This window comes from Onychomys torridus, chromosome 7 (genome assembly GCF_903995425.1).
Source record: "Onychomys torridus chromosome 7, mOncTor1.1, whole genome shotgun sequence".
Lineage (NCBI taxonomy): Eukaryota > Metazoa > Chordata > Mammalia > Rodentia > Cricetidae > Onychomys > Onychomys torridus.
In genome coordinates, this window is record NC_050449.1 from 15328148 (window position 1) to 15354234 (window position 26087).

The window sequence follows — 26087 nt, forward strand, 5'->3', positions numbered from 1 at the left end:
ACAAAAAACAAACCATAAAACCAAAAAAAAGTCAAAACAAAACCAAAACTCTTATACAGTCAAAATAATTTCAACAATGAGTTTAGAACTGTAGCTTAAGGGTAGAGCACATGCCTAGCATTCATGAGGCCACTAGTTCAATTCCAAGCACCAAAACACAAATGTTGATAACCAAATTTTCAACAAAATTATCATAACATTAAAAAACATAACAAATAAAAGAAACTGAAAAAAAAATGGATAGGCAAGCAAAATAAGTGCACCACTAACTATGGTATGTGTAGTGATATAAACTCAGAGGTCAAGGAAAAAGGAAATAAAATTAAATAATAGTAGAAGAAATACAGTTAAGTTGGGTAGGCTGGTTCATACCCCAAACCACAGCACTCAGGAAGCCTGGGGAAGAAATACTGCTGCAAGTTTAAGTCTAGCCTGGTCTACACAGTAAGTTCCATGCTATTTCAGATTACATAGTAAGATCGCCTCCAATAAACAAAACTCTGAAAATAAAATCTAAAACTGTGACATAATAAAACTCTAAAAATGCTTCCTGACACACCAGCAAAGAATTTTGGAACTGACATGAAGAACTAGGGCAACATCAAACTGAAGATTTTGCAAAGCAGAGCAGAAAATAAATCTGAAAAGGCATGTACACAGATGGAAAAATATCTGCAAACCATATATATTACAGTGGGGTCTGTGTCTAAAATATAGTAACTCAGGTAACTTCACAGCAAAATAACACTGATCTTAAAATTAATAACTGAAATTAATATTTTTAGCAAAGACATACAAATGACTTATAGATTAGAAAGAATCAAAACTATGAAGGTACCATCTCATATTTTAAAAGGGCACATAGAAAAAGTAAAAAGATAAACAATAAATTGATAGTCATTACAGAATAGTACAGACATACTGAATTAAAAGTACATTTATCATTACTATAACAAACCCATTTTGGAGATTGTGTCTGAGGACATAAGATCAATAATTTAAAGAGACAGCTACACTCACATTCATGCAGCAATACTCCCAATAGCCAAGGTATGGAAATTAAGTATCCATAAACATACCAAAGGATAATTAAATGTTTTAAAATGAAATAACTGACCATAACACAACTCTACCTTGAGGACATCGTATAAACTAACAGAAGCCATATAAAGAGCTAGGCATGATGGCACATGCCTGAAACTCCAGCACTAAAGTCTGAGGCAGAAAGGTAAGTTTGGGGTCAGTTTGAGCTACAAAGTAAGATCCTGTCACAAAAAAATAAAAAACAGTTAATACAGATAATACAGATACTACATGACTTAACAAGTAGAGTCTAAAGAAAAGCTGAACTCTAATCAGAGAAGGAGATAATGGCTACCAGAGACTGGGAACTCAAATAGAGGGGTTGTATTGGTCAGATGCAAACCCACTTAAGTAAGTACTTGAACACTATGTAAAAACACAGTGATTTCAGTGTTGGTAAAGTATATACTTAAGACAGTAGACAGAGCCAGGTATGGTGGCTTGTACCTGTAAATCTCAGCACTCAAGAGACTCAGCCAGGAATGCCATGAACTCAAGACCAGTCTAAGCTACATGATATTCATACTAGTCTAGGTCACAAAGTAAGACTGACTGGGAAAAAACAGAAAAAAGGGAGGGAAGCAGACAGTGCAGAGGGAGTGCAGGGCACAACAAATAAAATAACAAGTAGTGAGTAGATGAGAGTTTGTGTTCATTAGTTCACAATGCCAACACATATACTAGAAGACACTAGGTATAAACAATAGTTTTCAATCATACCAAATAGGAATATTTTAAAAAGGAAAACCTATAATGGAATTTAGAAATTTATAATTGAAGTCATAAAAATACACAAATATAGGAATATTCAAAGTTCATCTAGAAGCACCCAGGAAATCTATGTGTTGCCATCCAAATGAAGCAAATCCCCTATTACACATATGTAGTTTGTGTTCAGTCTGTAAACACCACATAAAGACAAATGTAAAAAGTTATTACCCAAACTTCAGAAAGATTTTTTTCTCAACTGTGAGATCACAAGTGAACAAAGAAACTTAAAAATCTATGACATTTCTATATGTCTTGCATCAAACACATGGAGACACTAAAGGTTTTCATTTCCTATACTACAAACCTTGACTGAGTTCACATATCATGAGATTTTGATCTCTCCCATTATCCTTAAACTCAGAGCATCCTCAGAATGAGTTTTTACAGCACATAGCAAAAACTGAATGCTTTCATACATTGCTTATTATATTAATAGAATTTGTATAGACCGAATTCTGATTGCAAAGGATGGATCAAGGGCCTCCAGAACAATTTTCTGAATTCCTTACATTCAAAGGTTTTCCCCCCAATGGGGATTTTCATGTTTATTAGCATCAGCAGAAGTAGTGAAGGCTTCCTTGCATTCCTTATATTCATATGGTTTCTCTCCTGCGTGTTTCCGTAAATGTTTATTAAGGCCTGAGTGCTCTGTAAAGGCTTTTCCACAGTACTGGCATACATAGGGTTTCTCTCCAGTGTGAATTCGCATGTGAACTCGAAGGTACGAGGACCATAAAAATGACTTTCCACATATTATACACTGAAAAGGCTTCTCTCCAGTGTGAGTTCGCATATGAACGGGAAGATAAGAAGAACATGTAAATGTTTTTCCACATACAGTACACTGAAAGGGCTTTTCTCCAGTGTGAATTTTCAAATGCACATTAAGATAAGAGGAAGAAGCAAAGGCTTTCCCACAGTGGTCACATTCAAAGGGTTTCTCTCCTTTGTGACTTCTTATATGTGCAATAAGGCCTGAGGAAGTGCTAAAGGCTTTTCCACATTCTTGGCATGCATAGGACTTTTCGCCAGTGTGATTACGTAAATGTATAGTAAGGCCTGAACGAGCAGTGAAGTCTTTCCCACAGTAAGTGCATTTATAGGGTTTTACTCCAGTGTGAATTCGAAAGTGGGTCTCAAGGGATGAGGAGTTTCTAAAGGATTTTGTGCACACCTTACACTGAAAAGGTCTCTCAGAACTGTGAGTTTTCATGTGTACAGTAAGTTGAGCAAAACTAATAAAGCCTTTCCCACATTCCTTACATTCATAGGGCCTTTCACCAGTATGTGTTCTTATGTGTTTAGTAAGGCATGAGCGCTCAGGGAAAGTTTTCCCACATTCTTTACATTCATATGGTTTCTCTCCCGTGTGAGTTCGCATATGAATACGAAGATAAGAAGATCGTGTAAATGTTTTGTCACACTGATTACACTCAAAAGGTTTCTCTCCTGTGTGAGTTCTTAAATGTCCAACAAGAGATGAGGAATGAGCCAAGGCTTTCCCACACTGGTAACATTCAAAGGGCTTCTCTCCTGTATGAATTCTTATATGTTCAACAAGGCCAGAGGATGTACTGAAGGCTTTCCCACATTCCTTACACTCATAGGGTTTCTCACCATTGTGAATTAGTACATGCTTAGTAAGGCCTGAGCGTGCTGTGAAATCTTTCCCACAGTAATTACATTTGTATGGTTTTATTCCAGTATGAATTCGAAAGTGGGTCTTAAGGCATGAGGAATTTCTGAAGGTCCTTGCACATACCTTACACCGAAAGGGCTTCTCACCAGTGTGAGTTTTTATATGTTCAGTTAGTTGAGCAAAGCTGGTGAAGGCTTTCTCACATTCTGTACATGGATAGGGCCTCTCTCCAGTATGTTTTCGTAAGTGTATTGTAAGCCAAGAACGGCCACTGAACGCTTTCCCACATACTTTACATTCATAGGGTTTTTCTCCTGTGTGAGTTCGTATGTGACCTAACAGGTAAGAAGAACGTGTAAACGCCTTCCCACATATGTTACACTCAAAGGGCTTCTCTCCAGTATGAGTTCTCAAATGTGTAGTGAGGTAAGACGACGACGCAAAGGCATTCCCACACTGGTCACACTGATAGGGTTTCTCTCCTGTATGACTTCTCATATGTTCTGTAAGGCGGGAAGGTTGAATAAAGGTTTTCCCACATTCCTTGCACTCATAAGACTTCTCTCGAGTGTGTTGTCGTAGATGTACAATTAAGCTCGAGCGCTCAGTGAAGGCTTTCCCACACTCCTTACAGTCGTAGGGTTTCTCCGAGGTGTGGCTTTGCATATGGATATTAAGGTAGACAGAATGTGTAAAGATTTTTTCACACTTCTTACATTCATAGTATTTTTTTCCAGTGGGAATTACAACATGATCGTCATGGCTTATAGGATGAGTGAAAGCTTGCTCAAACTGCTCTGATTTGTGAAGATTCTTTTCACTATGAGAAGAACTATGTGCCTGCAGTTCTAACTGATTAACGAAAGTTTTCCCACATTTGCAGCATTCAAAGGATTTTTCCACAGTGCACATTTTCTGGGAAACATCTGGAGTCAAGGTAAAGGGTTTTACACGCTGGTTCAGCTGAAGAATGTTCTCTTCGGTAGAATTTTCTTTAAGTGGTGGCAGAAAGTCTTCTCCATACAAATTCTCTGTATTTGAAGTAGTTATGTGAGTCCCAGGGCATGAATCTTCACTGAAAACTGTTCCAACTTGTATAGAGTCACCAAGCACCTCTCTATTGTGTTCTCTTCCCTATTGATAAAGGGTAAAAAGATGATTAAAGGATTTTTCAGGCTTGTATAGGAGTGTATACTTGGGGGAATTCTGATGCACTGATTTATGCTGAGTATGTTGGTTTACTACTGCAATCCCAACACTCTGGAGGCTGAAGCAAAAGTCTTAAGTGAAGGCTACTTTAAGTGCTAGTGAGCCCCACTCTGATAAAAGGAGTAAACAGAAGAGGGGGGAAAAGAAGAGTTCTCTTGCCTGTGATAGCTGTTTCTATCAAATATCTTTCATTTACATCTATTTTTATTAATGAATTCCTAATCTCTAAATTGGACAATAAGAAATACTCTTGTTCCCCCAAGGAGTTAGGGCTCCTGGTAGGTCAACCATGCTCCAGGAATGGCCCTATATACACCAAGGAGGTTTGGTTAGCACAAATTCAAACTGATAGACTATTTACTCTAAAAAAAATAAAGGATGTAGAGTTGGGGTGGAGAAGTGAAGGTGAATCTTGGAGGACTTAGGAGGAGAAGTGGGAGTTGATTATTATCGAAATACATTATATGAGATATTCTCAAAATTTAAAATATATATACATTCTGGGGCTGGAGAGCTGGCTCAGAGGTTAAAAAGCACTTGCTGCTCTTCCAAAGGACCCAGGTTAGTTTCCCAGCATCCACATGGCAGCTCACAATTGTCTATAACTCCAGTTCCAGGGAATCAGATGCCCTAGTCTATTCTCCAAAAGCACTAGAAATGCACATGATACACAGACTTATGTGCAGGCCAAGCACCCATAAACTTAAAAGAAAAGCAAATTTCATTTGTGAGCCTTACCAGTTGCATTCCATTTGACATATCTGACCAAAATAAATCCTGCTGAAGAGCTGTCCCTTTTGTCTTCAGGTGCATTTCCCATTCTAAAGTGAAACCAGAAAACATATAAGGATTTGCACAACAAATGGAAAGTTAAATTTTTAAAAACAGGCACAAACCCATCTCATGTGGCCAGGTGTGGTGGTACACACCTCTAAGGAGGCAAGGCAAGCAGATCTCTGAGAAGGTCAGCCTGGTCTATAAAGTTGAGTTCCAGGCAAGAACTTGATTTATATTTTTTTCATATTGAAACACATTAAACAATAAGTCAAAGAGAGATTAAAGCATCTATATCTAAAATATGGCAAGCATAGGATATAGTGTCAGAGCTGTAATAATTATTAAATTTTTCTATTAAAATTAAATGGGAAGGTAAATAAAATAGAGAAAAGGAAAAAAAGGTATATCACAGATGCTATACATTAGCTTTTTCTATTAAAATTAAATTGTGTTCCAAGGACCTCGGATTCAAGGTGGTCTTCTAACAGATCCCTTGACATACTTCCAAACATAAGGAACTTGACAGTGACAAGAAATGTTTTCAACAAATACTAACCTTGGAGAATTCCTTGCTCCATTACTGTCAACTCTACTTTCCTCTCCAACCAAGAGATCAGGCTGGGTTTAAACAACTGACCTCCTAAACAGACAAATACATCAATGCAAAAGTCTCATAAACTCCCCAATGATAGAAAAACACATTTTTCAAGAAATATTTAAAATTATTAACAGCTCAGAATACAAATATTTATGCTATTGGTAACTAGAAATTTTCTGTGACCCACCAAACCCACATTCATAACTAAATGCACATTTAAAAAACACTAATGAGGACCAAGTCTGTTGATGGATACATGTAATCTCAGCACTCACAAGGCTGAGGTAAAAGGATCAAGACTTTCAGGCCAATCATGGCTACAAGGCTAAATAGTGAGACCTGTCTCAAGGAAACAAAAAATGGCTGAAATAGAGTGTGGTGATATTTTGTTTGTGACCTAACAAATAAGCTTGCCTGAAGATCAGAGTGTGGAGCTAAGTCACTAGTTAGTCATAGAGGCCAGGCAGTGGTGGCACATACCTTTAATCCTAGCACTTGGGAGGCGGAGGCAGAGGCAAACGAATATCATGAGTTCAAGGCCACCCTGAGCTACACAAGATTGATCCAGTCTAAAAGAGAAACAGCTAGGCAGTGGTGGCATACACCTTTGATCCTAGCCCTTGGAATCTCACACCTTTAATCCCAGCACTAGAAAGGTGGAGACAAGAAGTGATATGGCTGGGCGAAGAGATGAATATAAGGTGGGAGGAGACAGGAGCTCAGCTCCCTTTCAGGCTGAGAATTCAGTAGAGGTAAGAAATGGCTGTGGCTTCCTCCTCTGTCTCTCTGATCTTTCAGCATTTATCTGATTCCGGGTTTTTATTAAAACAATTAGGATTTGTACTATAGTAGAGCACTTGCCTAGACTGTATAAGGTCCTAAATTTAATCCCCACTACTGCCCATAAGCAAATAAATACTATTAATGGCATATAATGGTCCTATGCCTTCATTATTAATGAAAACTCTATGCTTTAAAAACAAAACGCACTAAACTATTTCTTTCAATAAGATCTAGTATAAGTAATGAAAGTTTTATAAAGTTACTACCACCCCTACTCCCCAGGGATACAGATCAGACCCAAGGCCACATATGTCTAAACAAGCACTCTACCACAAAGAAACATACCCAGCCATGGGTCTTCATTCTTATATGGAAAAAATGATAGCACTAGTCCTTGAGAAATAGATTCACCAAAATTGTTAAAATAAAAACAACAGCCAGGTGTGATAGAGTACATCTGTAATCTCAGCTCTCAGAAGACTGAGGTAGAATGCTGAGAGCTTGAAGTCAGCCAGAGATATAGAGTAAGACCCTGCCATAGAACAAAAATCAAAAGGAGAAAGAATCTCAAAATAACACTATTAGTATAGTAATAGTGATGCTATTAACCATGATTTAGTTAAGAACTACCATGGTGGGATAATTATATTAAGTAAAGGATTTAATCTGCTATTTCCCACTGTTTTCTGAGCTGGTATCACATTCTAGAACACTATTTGTTATCTTATGAATCTAGAACAAATGATGGCAGTCTTACCTACTGTGGCCAGGTTCTGGTAGTTCTCCAGCATCACATCTCTGTAGAGATTTCTCTGAATAGGATCCAGTGAAGTCCACTCTTCCTGGGTAAAGTCCACAGTCACATCTTCAAAGGTCACTGCATCCTGAACCATCACATAAACACCAGCTTGAGCAAAGTAAACACCATCTATGCTCACTGGAGAATGATGAAGTAAATAAAATCCATGCCTATAAAGGAGTCTAAGGTCCCCATAATCTATCTCAAGTCTCAGTATTTCTAGAACATCTCTCTATCTACACTCACTTTCTACACCTTTTATACTCATGGATTTTGGAACCTCTTACAAATAAACTTACACGGCCACAACTACACAGGGGACTCTATTCATCCTACTCCCTATGCGGTGACACGCTCCCAACCATTTCAAACTTGTTATGTGATTATAAATGAGTTACTTCTTTAAAAATGGAGATTTTCATCTTTATCATTTGTCAGAACACATAAAATAATAAATACTTAAACACTAACAGAAGTCAAGACACATGATTACTAAATACTGAAATATTTTCAGGGTAATCCCTCACCTAAATATGTGCCTTTGGGGAAAATTCAACCAGGCAATCAGTCATGGCATGGGTTTTTGGTTTGCTGATTTGTTTTGCTGTGAGGGCAAGTCTACCTATGAGAAAATGTCTTCTTGGCCAATTTCACATTCATTTTAGATACTCTAATACTCTTCTTCAGAGTACATGATAAGAGATCATTCCTTCTACCAAGAAAACCATTTTTCTTCATGTTCTGACTTCTTACAAAGAAAATTGTCAATCCTGGCTAAGTACATAAAATAGGAAATAAACTTTTTGTTGAACTTACCACCTGCTGAGTCTCCATGAAGGTACGTCTTATCAAAAAATCCTGCTCTAGTGCTAAATCTTTGGTTTGTAGTTGTTTTTCCAATTCTGGAATTAAACCCACAATATAAGATTATATCTAAATAGCAGAACAGTATAGCAAGTTAAAAGTATCTCCATGGTTTTCTAAATAAACCAGGTAAGCAAACTGAAGATTTAGAGAAAAATTGCTAAATATAATTCTGTTAAAACTAATACATGGTAATAAAACAAAAACTTGATGAAAGTACAGCACAGTATGATGATGCACACCTACAATCCCAGCACACACAAATCTAAGGCTGGAGAATCAACTATTTAAAACTACACCATAACGAAACAAAAAAGAGAGAGAGAAAGCAAGCATGCATGCATGCATGGATTTGAGGCAAACAATTCAGTTTTACCAACACACACACATATACATACACACACACACACACACACACACAGAGGGAGAGAGAGAGAGAGAGAGAGAGAGAGAGAGAGAGAGAAAGAGAGAGAAAGAGATGAAAAAAGAAAAGTTCATAAAACAATGAGCTTGGCACTCCAGGAGGCAGTCAGAGGCAAGTGAATCTAATCTCTTGCCTCAAGTTCAAGGTTGGCCTAGCATACAAAGCAAGTTCCAAGCCAGTCAGGGACACACAGTAACTCAAAAAACCAACCAAACAAAAAAAGATAATGAACTTGAAATATTATCTCATTAGATCACAGAATTTTGGGGGAGACAAAAAAAGTAACAACAGGAAAATTGATGATGACATATGCCACTGGTCACTGTTGTTCTTCACAAACATTCACCTTGAAGAACTTCTCTCTGTGTGCTCACCAATTCTTCTTTCAAACAAGTCAAAGCACTGGGTTTGGTAAGTGTCTGACATCCTGTACATAGAAAAAGTTGCATTAATAGGAGATGACAAACTTTTCTTTTTTTGTTTGTTTGTTTGTTTGTTTTTCGAGACAGGGTTTCTCTGTGTAGCTTTGCACCTTTCCTGGATCTCGCTCTGTTGACCAGGCTGGCCTTGAACTCACAGAAATCCACCTGGCTCTGCCTCTGAATGCTGGGATTAAAGGTATGCGCCACACCACCCAGCTGATGACAAACTTTTCTATGATTCAAGTCTATAATAAATTTGGGTCTCAGGTAGCCCAGGTTAGCCCCTCAAACTTGCATGCCTGGGATTACAGGCATGCACAATTAAACCCAGCTTTTGGTCTACAATTCTAATAAAAGCAGTAATTATTTCAAATGGACTAAAAAGACAAAGCCTTATCCCATGATCCCAAGGATTTCTGACCACTGAAATACAAATCAATTTCATATTTGCATTTCTGGAGCTCTAGCAATTTAATCAAATAGACAAAAATTAATCACAGCAATATTTGCTAGGCAATGAAGTAGACCATTAACTTATAAATATTATAGTTAATCTAATTCAGATAAAGTCATAAGACAAATAGAACACTAACTAGAAAGTGCTATTCAATAGATCAAAGATGGCAACAAGAACATACATTTCAACAGAACTAGATGATACACATTTTAGAAACCACCACAGTGGGCTATCAAGATAGTTCATCCAGTAAAGAAGTTTCCCATGTAACACTGACAATCTTAGTTCAATATGCAGAACCCACATCTTCACTGACAACATCACACTTGGGAAGATGAAAGAAACCTCAACTAAAGAATTGACTCCATCAGATTAGCCTATGGACATGTTTTCAGAACCTTTGATTGCTAACTGATACAAAAGGGCCAGGTCTGTGTAAGAAAAGTAGATGAGCAAGTCAAAGGGAGTAAGGCAGTGTTCCTCCATGGTTTTTGTTTCAGGGTCTGCCTACAGGTTCCTGCTTTGGCTTCTCTTGATGATGGACTATAACCTTAAGCCAAATAAACCTTTTCCTCTCCAAGCTGCTTATTTACTCTGTTTTATCACAGAAACAGGAAGCAAACTAGGACACCAAATATTAAAAAGTCAGATGAAAAGGCAGACATCTGTAATCCCAGCCCCGGCACTCCTAGAATGAGATAGGAAGCAGAAAAAGAAGAACTGGCCACAAGTACAATGGCAGAATGAGAATGAACCTTCCTCCCACAGATGGGAGTAGAGAACTGACTCCCTGTGTATTATCCTGATTTTCACATGGGGGTTGCTGGCATATGTGCACCTGCACTCACACACACAAAACAATAAATAATAATAATAATAATAATAATAATAATAATAATAATAAATCTTGTTTTCGTTTTTCTAGACAGTTTCTCTGAGCAGCCCTGGGTTGTCCTGGAACTCACTCTGTAGACCAGGCTAGCCTCAAACTCAAAAAGATCCACCTGCCTCTGCCTCTGCCTCTGCCTCCTGAGTGCTGGGATTAAAGGTGCACGATCATCACCACCTTAAATCTTAAAAAAAAAAAAAAAAAAAAAAAAAAATCTACAGTGTGCTAGGCATACAGCTCAGTAATGAAGCACACACATAGCATTTATGAGACACTGGAGTTTACTATAAATCCCCATTAAACTAATATTGTATGTTTAAATATATCTGAAGAGAAACTGCTGTCATTGTTATCTCATTGGATATGGCAAAGATCCTAAAATAAACATACTAAGTACATAATATGTGCCTGCTCCACATGAAGCATCTGTCATATGAGAATAGCTACCAACTTACCTACAGAGGCCAGGTTTTTATAGTCCTCCACTGTCACATCACTGGGTGTGTTCTGAGTTGGATCCTTTGTAGTACACTCCTCTTGACTGAAATCCACAGCACCATCCTGAAAGGTCACCAAATCCTAAACCAGGCATGCATGCTTGCTTCAACCAAGTTAATATCCCCACCAATCATCTCAGGAGACTAAGGATAGGGAACTCAATGCCTATAGAGAGAGCTGAAAGTTCTCCCATTGCCTACCCTGGGGTTCGAGGGCCCTAGACTAGGCTTCTCTGTATTCACACTCACACTGTCCATCTACTCTAATCATGGAACTTTAATGACACATTTTTCAAACATTTGCACCTCACCACACACTGACCTTTCTCATTTTCCCTCTTTTTTAATAATATTCCTGGACATACTGTATAAATGGGGTAAATATGAAAAACAAAGTCTTTGAGAAATGATACTTGCGCTTTCTTATTATTTTTCAGAACACTGTACAAAACAAACTGGCAGTTGGCACCACAGGGTCAAGACTATAACAACACCTTACAGCAGTGTAAAAAAGCTCCTCTCCCGTGATAATTAGTCCTTGTCAGGGGCTTTATTCCCTTATCCCTGGAGACAAGTTAGTCTGCATGGAAAGAAGTGTACCTCTCTCTAAATGGTGTCAGTTTGGGGAACTCCTTCATACCTTACTAGAGCTTCTCAGGCAATCAACCAATACGGTTTCTCCCTCTGTTTCCTCCCCTTGACTGCAGACTTGGTCCCCAGAAAGCAGACTTCCTGGAAAGAGATACAACAATCCAGAGCTGCCAAAAAGCCCCCATTCACCGTGAGACGGGAGTTCACCTGTTTGCAATTAATACAGAACTCATTTCACTGAGATAACTTGCAAATATAACTCTGGTAACCTACAATGCCACAGCAATTCTTACAGCAAGAAGACACAATGCTGAACTGTCTAGCCCACCAAGAAAAGCACATTAGTTTTGCTTTAAAGCCAAGAAAATGGAAGTCCTGAGAAATGTAACACTGAATTTGCCTGAATAGCACATATTAGAGGGCTGTTTTCTTTGGCCTACCTCAGCCCTCCAGAACAGACTGGCAGACCTCTGGCTCTACACTGTGTAGGAGGGACCTTAAACAGATTCAAACACGGCAGCAACAGGACTTACCACAGGACAAACTGGTAATGTCCATCCTTTGGCTAATGTTAAAATGTGTAAACAAATTCTTCTGTGACTCCAAGGACATGTCAGGGAAACTTATGCGTCAAAGCGGAAAATGAAGATATTCATTTCTCTTTAATCTGCACGACTTAGATTCCTATCGACAATCAAAAAGCATCACTTAGCAGTCATCAAACATCATAGATTAGCTCTCTGCAGGTGAGATAATGAAACCACTAGAAATGTATACCTTATAATATGGGTTCATCAATGATACCACTCTTGGGCATATACCCAAAAAATGCTCAATCATACCACAAGAACACTTGCTCAGCCATGTTCATAGTAGCATTATTCATAATAGCCAGCACCTGGAAACAACCAAGATACCCCTGAACCAAAGAATGGATAAAGAAAATGTGATACATTTACACAATTCAGCAGTAAAAAAACAATGACATCATGAAATTTGCAGGCAAATGGATGGATAGAACTAGAAAGTCTCATCCTGAGTGAGGTAACCCAGACTTTGAAAGACAAACACAGTATGTACTCACTCTTAAGTGGATATTAGATGTAAAGCAAAAGATAACCAGACTACAATCCACAGCTCTAGTCAGTGCAGGTGCTGTTAATGAGTCCACATCATTTTTTCTTTATTAAGAAATTTTTTATTCATTTTATAAAGCAACCACAGATCCCCCTCATCCCCCTCCCACTCTCTCCCAGGCTTCCTCCACACCCACCCCTATCCCCTCCTCTGAAAAGGTAAGGCTTCCCATGGGAAGTTAGCAAAACCTGGTACATTCAGTTGAGTCAGGTCCAAGCCCCTCCCCCATGCATCAAGGCTGTGCAAAGTGTCCCCCATAGGTAGTGGGCTCCAAAAAGCCAGCTCATGTACCAGGGATAGATCCTGATCCCACTGCCAGGGGCCCCTTAAACAGACCAAGCTACACAACTGTCTCCCTTATGCAGGGAGCCTAGTCCAAACCCACAGCTATCTGTCTAAAGTTCGTGAGTTCCTAAGAGCTTGGTTCACTTGTCTCTAGATTTCCCCATCATGATCTTGATGCCCCTTGCTCAGAGAATCCCTTTTCCCTCTCTTCTTCTGGACTCCTGGAGCTCAGCCCAGTGCCTGGCTGTGGATCTCTGCATCTGCTTCCATCAATTACTGGATGAAGGCTCTATGATGACAGTTAGGGTAGTCACCAATCTGATTACCAGGGTAGGACAGCTCAGGCACCCTCTCCACTATTGCTAGTAGTCTAAGCAGGGATCATCCTTGACAGTAGGTATCATAATCATTATATAACAAAGCAATCTATACTCTCAAAATTAATGACTGTTCAAGTACAGAGTAGTGAGGAAGGGAGAACACTGACATTAATCTGAATAACTATCCCTAAAATGTTGTTTTGCGTGATTATTATACACCACAATAAGTGCCATATAAAGGACTCAGGAAAGTAAGCACATAAGTTACTTAAAATCTAACATCCTGTGCTGGAGCAGTGGCTCAGAAGTTAAGATCACCTTCACAACCATCTGTAACTCTAGTCCCAGTGGATCTAACCCTTTTGCAGGCACCCTTGGGCATCAGTAAATACGTGACACACAGACATACACGCAGACAAAGCACCATCTTAGCTAGCAATTCTACTGTAGTGATAAAACATCATGATTGAAAGCAACCTGCTGAGGAAATTGTTATTCATATTACACTTCCAGTTAATAGTCTATCACTGAGGAAAGTTAAGGCAGGAACCTAGAAACAGGAACTGAAGCAGAGGCCATGAAGAATGCTGTTTATTATTAACATCTGGCTTCCTCTTCTTGCTTGCCCAGCCCACTTTTTTATATACCCCAAGACCACCTGCCCAGAGACAGACTGTGGGCTGTCCACAGTGGGCTGGACCGTTACACATCAATCATCAATCAAGAAAATGCCCTCACAGGTTTGTCTATAGGCCAATCTTATGGAATTAGTTCCTCAACTGAGGTCCCTTCTTCTCAGATGAGCCTAGCTTGTATCAAGCTAACAACAACAACAAAAATCAGGACACATTCATACACATAAAAAATATATTTTCTAAATTCTACTTGACTATAAGGCATTGTGACCAGAATCTCCTTGTCTTACAGAAACACTACAGCAAATAGCAACCACAGTTTAGCCTCACTTAAGTCTGACAGTAGGAAGACTAGGTGTTTCATTCCAGCCAGTGCTAAGATAGAAAAAAAGGAACATACAAAATACCATTATATAGATTCAGGGATCCATTCGTCAGGTAGATAGATCTACAGACACAACAACTTGAGTGTCTAAGTATCTGAAGCAAGTAAGTCTCAACATACTTCCTGCCTGCTATATAACAGTGAATGTCAAAAAGGGAGTGTGTAACAACAGATAGTTCATCCTGACTAAACAAAACACAAAGCCATGGAAACACTGGATGAAGAAGACATTTTATACCAAAAGAACCTAAAGATAGGCCATCCAACAATAGCAAAATACATTTTTCCCAAATGGATAGAGCATATTCTCTAAGTCTTAACAAATGTAAGGAGATTAAACTGTCCAAGTTATCTTTGCACACTACACTGGTTCAAACTAGAAAACTATAGTGAAAGCAAAATTACAAAGTTGACAAATATAGAGGGATTAACAATACACCTTGAGCAATGTGCTAAGGATTTTAAAAAGAAATACAGGCCAGGCAGTGGTGGCACACATCTTTAATCCTAGCACTTGGGAGGCAGAGGCAGGTGGATCTCTGTGAGTTCAAGGCCAGCCTGGTCTACAGAGCGAGATCAAGGACAGCCAGAGATACACAAAGAAACCTTGTCTCAAAAAAAGAAAGGAAGGAAGGAAGGAAGGAAGGAAGGAAGGAAGGAAGGAAGGCAGGCAGGCGGGGGGAAGGCAGGCAGGCAGACACAGATGTTAAGTGGAAATTTTATGGCAATAAGCATTTCCAAAAAAAATAAAGAAGGGCTGGAGAGGCAGCTCAGATGTTAAGAGCCAGCTCTGCTGCTGCAGCAGCCCTGAGTTAAGTTCCCAGCACCCACACCAGACAGCTCACACCTCCAAACCCAGCTCCAGGGGATCCAACATGTAACTGTTGTCCTCTGCTTACTTCGTTCAACATTCTTTCAGTACCTCTCCCTATAACTGAAAAGCTCTCTAAAACTTTTCCTGGTTAAATGGAAGATTATCAATTTCATGCTAAATGTATGAAAACCCTCATTCTATGGGAAGACCTGTCTATTAATCTTTCCTTTTTATTTCCCTTTCTTGTCAAGCAGTTGTTTCATTTCACATAGGATTTTTCTTTAGCAGATTTACAATTTTATTTTGTAATTATATAAGTGTTGATTATATTCCTAATTATACTTGATATTTCTCTACCTGGTTAGTGAAACTACTAACACAGCAACTTCCTAGTCAAAGTACAAATGGGGGCTGGAGAGATGGCTCAGCAGTTAAGAGCACTGGCTGCTCTTCCAGGACCTGGGTTTAATTCCCAACACCACATGACAGCTCACAGCTAAACTGACACCCTCACAAGGACATACCTGCAGGCAAAACACCAATTCTCGTAAAAGTTAAAAATAAATAATTTTTTTTTAAAAAAGAAAAAAATAAAGGACAAATGGACAGAAAATTTGCTTTCTGAAACCACTGAGATTGCATATTTTTGTATCCTGTTCTAGAATTGCCCTTATGATCAAGAAAAATAATCTTTAAAAAAAAAAAACACTGCTGGGCAGTGGTGATGCATGCCTTTGGTCTCAGCACTCAGGAGACAGAGGCAGGTGAAACTCTGTGAGATCAAGGCTAGTCTGGTCTACAGAGGAAGTTCCTAGATAGTCAAGGGTACCCAGAGAAAACCTGGTCTCGAAAAACCAAAACAACAAAAACCAAAAACTCACAAATAATCTAACTTGAAGGTGCTCTAGCAGGCCAGAGCATGGCAAACATGGCTCTGGCAGGCCTTGCCCTTTCCACATTCCCTCCTCCTTGCTAAAAACATTAGATTACATTCCTAAAGTTAGCTATCAGGTCCCTTATATTTGGTCACTTCCTCCAGGAGGTTGACCACCAAGGTCCAGCTACCGAAGTATTTAAGTCCCCTTTTGGCTCACCTAATTAACATGCCCAGTCAAAATTAAACACATCCTAACACAAGTTCCCCCCTTTCCCTTTATAAACTGCCATCTGCCCATGGGCCTCATCTGTCTTCTCTATCCAGAGGCAGTCCTTTGTCCCTCTGGGGCAAATATCCCTTACCCCTCTTCCTCTATCTCATGTCTTTGTCTCTTATTCCCTGACACTTGTCCTCTGGAGCAAAAAAAAAAAAAAAAAAAAAAAAAAACAAAAAAAAAAAAACCACCTTTGTGCTGAGAACTTGGTCTTGGAGTATATTGTGCAAACTTAAAGGTCCCTTTCACTAACACTATTGACTCAATCACATAAAAATTCTCCCACCTAGGAAACATATGGAAAAGTACCATCACAACTGCATTCTACAAAGTACCTAAATAATTCAAGAACCTTGTGCCCTTCCAAAAATTAGAAAAGTAAGAAAAAGTTCTAAATTCATCACTATGCTACCAAAGCCAGACACAGAACACTATGAATAAAGATCATTAGTATCCTTAACTATGAAATGGCTAAGGTGGCACCATCTTGTCCTGACTGTATTTTGTATCTGCCAAGAAACTCCTCACAGCCTTTCACCCCCAATCCACATTTTGAGACAAACACAAATTAAGACAACTCATCATAACCAATCCTACACTGCAGAAAATAAGGAATCCTATACCAAAGAAGACAAGGTCATCCACAAGAGCACAAGAAAGGAGACACTGCCTCAGATGAGCATAAAGGAGAGCCTGGAAGAAACTCATCAGATCCAAACCAGCAAACTCCTAATACAAATAAATTGGGGTGGAGTTCAATTCCCAGCAACCACATGGTGGCTCACAACCATCTCTATCGGATCTGATGCCCTCTTCTGGCATAAAGGCATACATGAAGATAGAGCACTCATATATTAAATAAATAAATCTTTTTTTAAAAAAAAAAGTCTGTCAAAAAAAAAAGCTGGGTGGTGGCAGCAGCGCCAGCGAACGCCTTTAATCCCAGCACTTGGAAGGCAGAGGCAGGCAGATTTCTGTGAGTTCGAGACCAGCGTGGTCTCCAAAGCAAGTTCCAGGAAAGGCACAAAACTACACAGAGAAACCCTGTCTTGAAAAACCAAAAAAATAAAAAATAAAAAAATTTTAAAAATCTGTAAAATCTGTTGTAACAAAAAGTTAACTTAAATCTACATGGTATACTAACAGGGTTGATGAAAATTTATACATAGGTAATCTTAATTTACTACAGCATACTGCATGTGCAACTTGGATTTAACTCTTTTTAAAATGGATGTTTTTTGAGTAACAGTGGATTCTCCAAGATATTTTGGATTGGGGTGGATTTTGGATTCTTGTCCTGAAAATAAGAATAACAGATGAAAATAATCATAAAAAGAAGATGTCTAAAAAGGGGGGACAACACTGAAAAGGCTATAATTTAAAATGTAATCATTGGGCTGGAGAGATGGCTCAGCGGTTAAGAACACTGGCTGCTCTTCCAAGGTCCTGAGTTCAATTCCCAGCAACCACATGGTGGCTCACAACCATCTGTAATGGGATCTGATGCCCTCTTCTGGCATGCAGGCAAACATGTAGATAGAGTACCATATATATAAAATAATAAATCTTTAAAAAATAAAATAAAATGTAATCATTTTTATTCCTTCATCAAGAAAATATAAATGAGGTTTAGTTTAGTGTGTTTAATAACTCATTGCCCCTTTTTAAAAAATGCCTAAATAACACATCTTGTAGATGCACCTTTATCTCAGAATGTCATAGATTAAACCAAAAATGCTTGTCCTTGAACATTCTCAAAATTCATTTACCTTAGGAATGCTTTCAAACTGAACTAAAGATAGACTTCATGAAACCACTTTTCTAGAAACCACTTTTATTAGGTTGTACTGAAAGGGGTTCTGTAAATTTTGGGGGGATACATTCTTAAAAAAATAAACAGTTTAAAAATTGTTTAGACGCAGAAAAAAAATTCATGGAGTCTGCAAGCAACAGTGGTTGATATATGCAAAGATTCTTCTAGTAATTTTGCCAATTCTAGTATTCACTTTAAACAGAGGGCTTTGGCTGATACATACCTGAGCCAACAGAATACATTAGCTCAGGATCCAAAGGACTAGGCCTCAGACATCCATTTAAAAGGGCCAGATAGAAAATGCTGCCAGAAGCAAAACCAAGTAGGAAAGTTCCATAAAGAAAGCCATCTTGAAGGGGGGGGGGGGGGGGAGGGAGAGAGGAAAGAAAGAAGGAAAAATATTCAGCCCAAGCCTTCTGGCTTAAGGCTACTGTCCTTTGACCAGGTTTTGATGCCAACCTGACAGTCACCATCAGGGACCAGCATCCCTAGTTAGATCTTCTGATTAAAAATATGACTTTAAGAAGATCAGCAGATGTTTGCTGTCATGAGATACAAAAAGATGCAACAAAGAAAGAGAATTACAGACCAATCTCCCTCATGAACATTGATGCAAAATACTCAATAAAATATTGGTAAACCGAATCCAAGAACACATCAAAAAAATTATCCACCATGACCAAGTAGGTTTCATCCCAGGAATGCAAGGGTGGTTCAACATACAAAAAGCTGTCAATGTAATGCATCATATAAACAAACTGAAAGGAAAAAAAACCACATGATCACCTCATTAGATGCTGAAAAAGCCTTTGACAAAATCCAACACCCCTTCATGATAAAGGCTCTAGAGAGATCAGGAATACAAGGGACATACCTCAACATAATAAAGGCAATTTACAGCAAGCCAACAGTCACCATCAAATTAAACGGAGAGAAACTCAAAGCAATTCCACTAAAATCAGTAACAAGACAAGGTTGTCCACTCTCCCCATACTTATTCAATATAGTACTTAAAGTTCTAGCTAGAGCAATAAGACAATAAGGAGACCAAAGGGATAGAAGTTGGAATGTAAAGGAAGAAGTCAAGCTTTCACTATTTGCAGACAGTATGATAGTATACACAAGTGACCCCAGAAATTCTACCAGGGAACTCTTACAGCTGATAAACACCTTCAGTAAGGTGGCAGGATACAAGATTAACTCAAAAAAATTAGTAGCTTTTCTATACACAAATGATAAAAGGGCTGAGAAATAAATCAGAGAAACATTACCCTTTACAATAGCCACAAATAATATAAAATACCTTGGGATAACACTAACAAGTGAAGGACCTGTATGATAGGAACTTTAAGTCTCTGAAGAAAGAAATTGAAGAAGATTATCAGAAAATGACAAGATCTCCCATGCTCATAGATAGGTAGGATTAACATAGTAAAAATGGCGATCTGATAAAAGCAATCTACAGATTCAATGCAATCCCCATCAAAATCCCAACACAATTCTTCACAGACCTTGAAAGAACAATACTCAACTTTATATGGAAAAAAACAAAAAACCCAGGATAGCCAAAACAATCCTGTACAATAAAACAACCTCTGGAGGCATCACCATCCCTGACCTCAAGCTCTACTATAGAGCTATAGTAATAAAAACAGGTTGGTATTGGCATAAAAACCAACATGTGAACCAATGGAATCGAATTGAAGACCTTGACATTAATCCACACACATATGAACACCTGATTTTTGACAAAGAAGCCAAAACTATACAACGGAAAAAAGAAAGTATCTTCAACAAATGGTGCTGGCATAACTGGATGTCAACATATAGAAGATTGCAAATAGATCCATATCTGTCACCATGCACAAAACTCAAGTCCAAGTGGATTAAAGACCTCAACATAAATCCAGTTACACTGAACTTGATAGAAGAGAAAGTAGGAAATAGTCTTGAATGCATTGGCACAGGAGACCACTTGCTAAATATAACACCAGCAGCACAGACACTGAGCACAACAATTAATAAATGGGACCTCTTGAAACTGAGAAGCTTTTGTAGGGCAAAGGACATGGTCAATAAGACAAAAAGACAGCCTACAAGAATGGAAAAAGATATTCCCCTACCCCACATCTGACAGAGGGCTGATCTCCAAAATATATAAAGAACTCAAGAAACTAGACATCAAAATACTTAATTCAATTAAAAAATGGGCTACAGAGCTAAACAGAGAATTCTCAACAATCTCAAATGGCTGAAAGACATTTAAGGAAATGCTCAACATCCTTAGTCATCAGAGAAATGCAAATCAAAACGACTCTGAGATACCACTTTATACCTATCAGAATGGCTATGATCAAAAACACTGATGACAGTTTATGTTGGAGAGTGTGCTTAGCAAGGGGAACACTCCTCCACTGTTGGTGGGAGTGCAAGCTTATACAACCACTGTGGAAATCAATATGGTGGTTTCTCAAAAAATTGAGAATCAATCTACCTCGAGACCCAGCCATACCACTCTTGGGCATATAACCAAGGAATGCTCAATCATACCACAAAGATACATGCTCAACTATGTTCATAGCAGCATTATTCATAATAGTCAGAACCTGGAAACAACCTAGATGCCCATCAACAGAAGAATGGATAAAGAAAATGTGGTACATATACACAATGGAGTACTACTCAGCAGAGAAAAACAATGACAGCATGAAATATGCAGGCAAATGAATGGAACTAGAAAATATCATCCTGAGTTGGGTAACCCAAACTCAAGACAAACATGGTATAAACTCACTCATAAGTGAATACTAGATATAAAGCAAAGGACAACCAGACTGCAACCCACAGATCCAAGGAGGCAACCTAGCAGGGAGGACCCTAGGATGACTGTGACTTCAAATAAGTTTTAGGTTTGCCCAATCACTGGGCATGATTTAGTGAAACATTGCACTATTAGGAAAAGAATTTGTACCATATGAAACTGATGAAAGGATATGCTGGCTGTACTTTCAGGAGGGGAAGCTAAAATCTTTTTAGATTATGGATTAGACTATAGAAAAATGTCTTCCATAAACAGTGAAGGGGAGGGTGAATAGGAATCTCACTTATACAACTTAAGTTAAACATAGCTCTATGCACAGATGAAGATAGGTTCCTTCTGTATCCCAGAATCTAATCAATATTTATATGTATAATTCAACTATTATTTAGCTTAAAAGGGCTTACTGGAAAATGTTATCATTTTTACTATTTTCTACAGAGAAAATATATTCCAATTTCAAATAACTCTGGACTTTGGAATTATAACCTGTATTTATGTCAAAAAAAAAAAAAAAAAAAGGCATTTAAGTGGAAAATGCTGAAGGATCACTGAACTACTGAACTTGATGTTGCATTTACATATCTATATCTGTATAAAATAATGATTATATTTCTTTAAAAAAGAGAAGTGCAAATGTGAGTTTAACAAGCAGTAGATTTTCAACACTGTACACAAACTCCTGTGTCACAAATAAATATTCATGCTTCTAAAAAAAATAACAAAAAAGATACTTTAGCCACCTATTGACTGAGTCATTCTAAAGATTTTTACACCAAAAGAAAATGTGAAGTATTTTAAAAACCGTAATAATCGATAAGTTGATTTAGTTTTGAAGTATGTTATCCCAGAAAGGAACAACTACCTAAAAGCACCAGCCCTTTGTCACCATCTTCCCCACCCCCAAGATTTCATCTTTGGCTAAGCATAGTGGTACATGCCTTTAATCCTAGCATTGGGAGGCAGAGACAGGCAAATCTCTGAGTTTGAGGCCAGCCTGGTCTACACAGAGAATTGCAGGGCAGCCAGGGATACACAGATAAGACCCTGTCTCAAACACACACACACACACACACACACACACACCTTAAACTAATGTGCTAAGAATTTTAAAAAGAAATACAGGCCAGGCAATGGTGGTGCACACCTTTAATCCCAGCACTTGGGAGGCAGAGGAAAGCAGATCTCTGAGTTCAAGGCCAGCCTGGACTACAAAGCTAGTTCCAGGACAGCAGGGGCTATTAACAGAGAAACCTCGTCTCGAAAAACCGAAAATTAAATAAGTAAATAAATAAAACAAAATAAACATGCGCACACACATCAAAAGAAACAGGATTTTTATGTAAAAAAAATAAATGTTACTTAAAGGAAAAACAGCTCTAAGTTTTGAGAAACTATTAGACACAAACCATGGTGATACATATCTACATCTCTTTCTCTCTCACATACATACATACACACACACACACACACACACACACACACACACACACACTCAAATAATAAATAGGCCTAGGTGTGGAGGACCAGGAAGCAAGATGGATCACTGTGATTCCAAGGCCAGTTTGGTATAATAGTGAGTCTTAGGCCAACCAAGCAGTGTTATACAGAAAGACCCTGTCTCATTATATTAACAATAATAAGCTTAAGGATATATGAGCCAACTGACCAAAGGTGAGTTTTGGAGCAACATGGAAATCTGCTTTTTCACACTGACTTTTCCTTTTTTTTTTTTTTTTTTTTTTTGTTTTTCCAGACAGGGCTTCTCTGTGTAGGTTTGCACCTTTCCTGGAACTCACTCTGTAGCCCCAGGCTGGCCTTGAACTCACAAAGATCTGTCTGCCTCTGCCTCCTGAGTGCTGGGATTAAAGGCACGCACCACCACCACTGCCTGGCTTTACACTGGTATTTTTTAACCCAGAAGTTACTTATCAAAATTAAAATTCTTTTAAATGTACAGAAAAGTGCAAAATAACATGCCTTTTTCACTAGAGATACTTGATGTAAGATAGTATAAAAATGTTTGTTCAATTACATTTGTCCCATTTTTAAAGTAAGCATGTTGAAGGATATGTCATGAAACTAATGGCTATGTATCTAGGGAATTTCCCAATGGAGCTCTCTTCCACTGATAATATATTTTTTAATTTGTCTCATGTGGGTGTCCCTTCTAATTCAGTGATTGGGTAGAACAACAATCTGTATCATGAACGTTCAAGTCGGCTTATTATAACTGTCGGTTAAAAGAACATGAATCCAGCCATTTAATTCCACCAAATTGAAGTTGTCGAATTTCTTGAAAGCTGTGAAAATCATTTCCTACTCTGAGATTTTACTTCAAGTGTAGCTTTCAACAGATTTGTAGTCTGCATAAACATATATATGTCTTCACTGTTATTTTTCCGAACCAGATGTTCACTAAATGAGGCTGACAGCCACCAGATTGCCAGTAAGTTTCTGGACTCATCTTGTGAATGATCCACTCCAAACCTGGCTGGCACAATGATAGTGACCAAATGGCTTAGGACCCAATTTCCCGTACTGTCCTTTCCATTGCTTAGGATCATACCAGGATCAGGAGGTATCTTGTTCAGTATTTGTTTTGGTTTGGTTTGGTTTTCGAGACTGTTTCTCTGCCTGGCTCTGGCTGTTTTCCTACAATTTAACACAACGTAATGATTTAAAGTTTTCCTGAAACATGCCCCTCCACAGAGAAATTAAGTTCAAACATACTATTTTAGAAAAGCTCCATCCATTCCTTAATAGTGCTCCACTTATTTATTCAACTATGTGTATGTGTTTATGTGTACCACATGAGTGTAAGCGCCTGGTCTCCCCATCCCCTCATAGCTGAAGTTAGTGTTATGAGCCACTAACAAGAGTGCTGGGAACCAAATTCAGGTCCTCTGGAAGTGCCACATGAACTCTTAACCACTAAGCCATCTCTCCAGGCCCTAATTCCAGTTTTTTATAAGCCATCACTTCAGTGCCAATTTCCCTGTTTTTCACTTGTGAACACTTTATTGTTGGGATGAAGAGAAGGGGTAAGGGATGATTTGCGGTCTGCATAACACACGAATATGCACACCCTGAGCATTTACATTTTCCTTTGACTAAATGTAACAGGTAACATGCCAAAATGATGCATGATGGGTTAAAAAACAAAAAACCACGAACTAATGGAATGTATCTGTTTCCCAAAAGGAAGGATGCTAAAATCTAATCGTTAATAGTGAGATGGGCTAGAAAGGCAGGGGTAAGAGGACATGAAAAAGCAGCCCCTCATCCTGAGACTTCCTGTCCATCAGATTCTACCCACTGCTCACCAGTAGGCGCCAGGATGGCCAGGTCCGTGGGGCGATGGGTCGCCAAGCCGGACTCCAACTGCGGAAATCCTTTTCCTTCTGGAAAAGCAAAGCAGTAAGATTACCTTACGGGCGTTCGAGGCAGCAAGGGCTATATTCGGAGACACGGGGAACGAGGCACATTTAAGCGAAATGGCCCCCGGCCGGGACCGGAGGACCGTTGGGTCCGAGCCTCTGAGGCGACGGGGCGAAACGCGCGGCTGGGGACGAGCGGGTCCCCACGAAAGCCACCCCGGGCCGCACTGCCCACCGCCGCCGCCGCCCATCCCCTCACCCGGCCTCACAGCGCCCGTCCAAGCCAGCCCGCCACCAGGGAGAAAAGAGAACGGGGCCGCGCGCAGCCACACCGGAAGAGACGGAGCGAGCTGCGGCTCACTTCCGCCTGCCGAGTCGGAACCCTTCCGGAATAGAAATTTCGGTTCCCTGGACCTGGGTGCAGACCGATTCCGAAGCGGAGGTTAAACACCGGTCAAAGGACGAGACTGAAGTTAGAGCAAGATTTCTGGGCGCGGACGGCCTTTCCCGATGACCAATCCCACAGCGAGGTTAAACAGACCGAGAAGTACGGGATCTCGGGAGGCTCACACCTTCCCTCCGGCCTCCTCTTGGTTCCTGCTCTTCCCTTGTTGACAAACTGCCAGACTGAACCGGCCTATCGCCTGCACTCTACCACAGCAGGCTTTTATTTGTATTGTCTGGACATCGTGCTAAATTCTAACCGTTGATGGTGAGTGAGATGGGCTAGAGGGACAGGGAAAATGAAGAGGACATGAAAAAGGAAAGAAACTCCTCCCCCTGAGACTTCCTGATGAAAATTTTAAAATGTGAACACAGGTGATAAACAGACAAAAATTGCTTACAAAGAAAAGTTGTGTTTTCGTAAAGACATCTCAAACTAATATGTTAAAAACAAATTTAAAAACAAAGTATCAGAGCCAGACATGACACATGCTGCAGTCACAGCACTCCCTGAGTTCGAGGTCAGCCTGATCTACATAGCAAGTCCAGGCTAGTGGGGCTACATAATGAGAACCTGTCTGAAATAAAAATGAAAATAATATGGCTACAAAGAAGTTGTACTTACGTAGGGCCAAAATGTCTATAATCTTGAATTTTACCATATTAGCACTCCTCTCAACCCTAAATTTGAACAAGGCTTTTAAAACCATCGCACAATTTCATTGCAAATAGAAATTCATTAGGAATTGTAAGTAGGGGGCTGGAGAGGTGGCTCAAGTGGTTAAAAGCACCAGCTGCTCTTCCAGAGCACCCGGGTTCAGTTCCCAGCAACCACATGGCAACTCACAGCTGTCTGAAACTCCTGTTCCAGGGGATCTGATGCCCTCATACAGACATACCTGTGGGCAAAACACCAATGTGAATAAATTTTTTTTAATTAATTATTTTTTTTTTTTTTTTAAAAAAAAAGGTCTGGAGAGATGGCTCAGCGGTTAAGAGCACTGGCTGCTCTTCCAGAGGTCCTGAGTTCAATTCCCAGCAACCACATGGTGGCTCACAACCACCTGTAATGAGATCTGCTGCCCTCTTCTGGCCTGCAAGC

General features: G+C 39.2%; 1 protein-coding gene across 5 annotated transcripts; it reads right to left on the bottom strand.

Moving 5' to 3' along the window:
- Positions 1-25043, bottom strand: LOC118587083 (zinc finger protein 26). Of its 5 annotated transcripts, none has more exons than XM_036192710.1 (11): positions 24874-25043; positions 24488-24565; positions 12337-12487; positions 11853-11944; positions 11171-11294; positions 9294-9374; positions 8476-8561; positions 7618-7744; positions 6036-6119; positions 5441-5523; positions 1-4627 (listed from the first exon to the last, which is right to left on the bottom strand). In XM_036192710.1, exons 3-11 carry the CDS (start codon positions 12413-12415, stop codon positions 2366-2368), a joined length of 3018 nt encoding a protein of 1005 aa, XP_036048603.1. In that variant the 5' UTR covers positions 12416-12487; positions 24488-24565; positions 24874-25043; the 3' UTR covers positions 1-2365. The 5 variants fall into 5 exon arrangements, with proteins under 5 accessions (XP_036048603.1, XP_036048605.1, XP_036048602.1 ...); XM_036192712.1 differs by lacking the exon at positions 24874-25043 and adding an exon at positions 24801-24865 and having other exon boundaries at positions 11171-11276; XM_036192709.1 differs by lacking the exon at positions 24874-25043 and adding an exon at positions 24801-24865.
- Between the last annotated feature and the right edge of the window lie 1044 nt (positions 25044-26087).

Excerpts from the sequence above, each read along its gene's own strand:
- LOC118587083 (XM_036192710.1), bottom strand. The coding sequence starts at position 12,415 with ATGTCCTTGGAGTCACAGAAGAATTTGTTTACACATTTTAACATTAGC. Across the intron at positions 11,945-12,336 it reads CATTACCAGTTTGTCCTGTG|GAAGTCTGCTTTCTGGGGAC; the intron begins GTAAGTCCTGTT and ends ATCTCTTTCCAG. Across the intron at positions 8,562-9,293 it reads ACAGAGAGAAGTTCTTCAAG|AATTGGAAAAACAACTACAA; the intron begins GTGAATGTTTGT and ends GTTTAATTCCAG.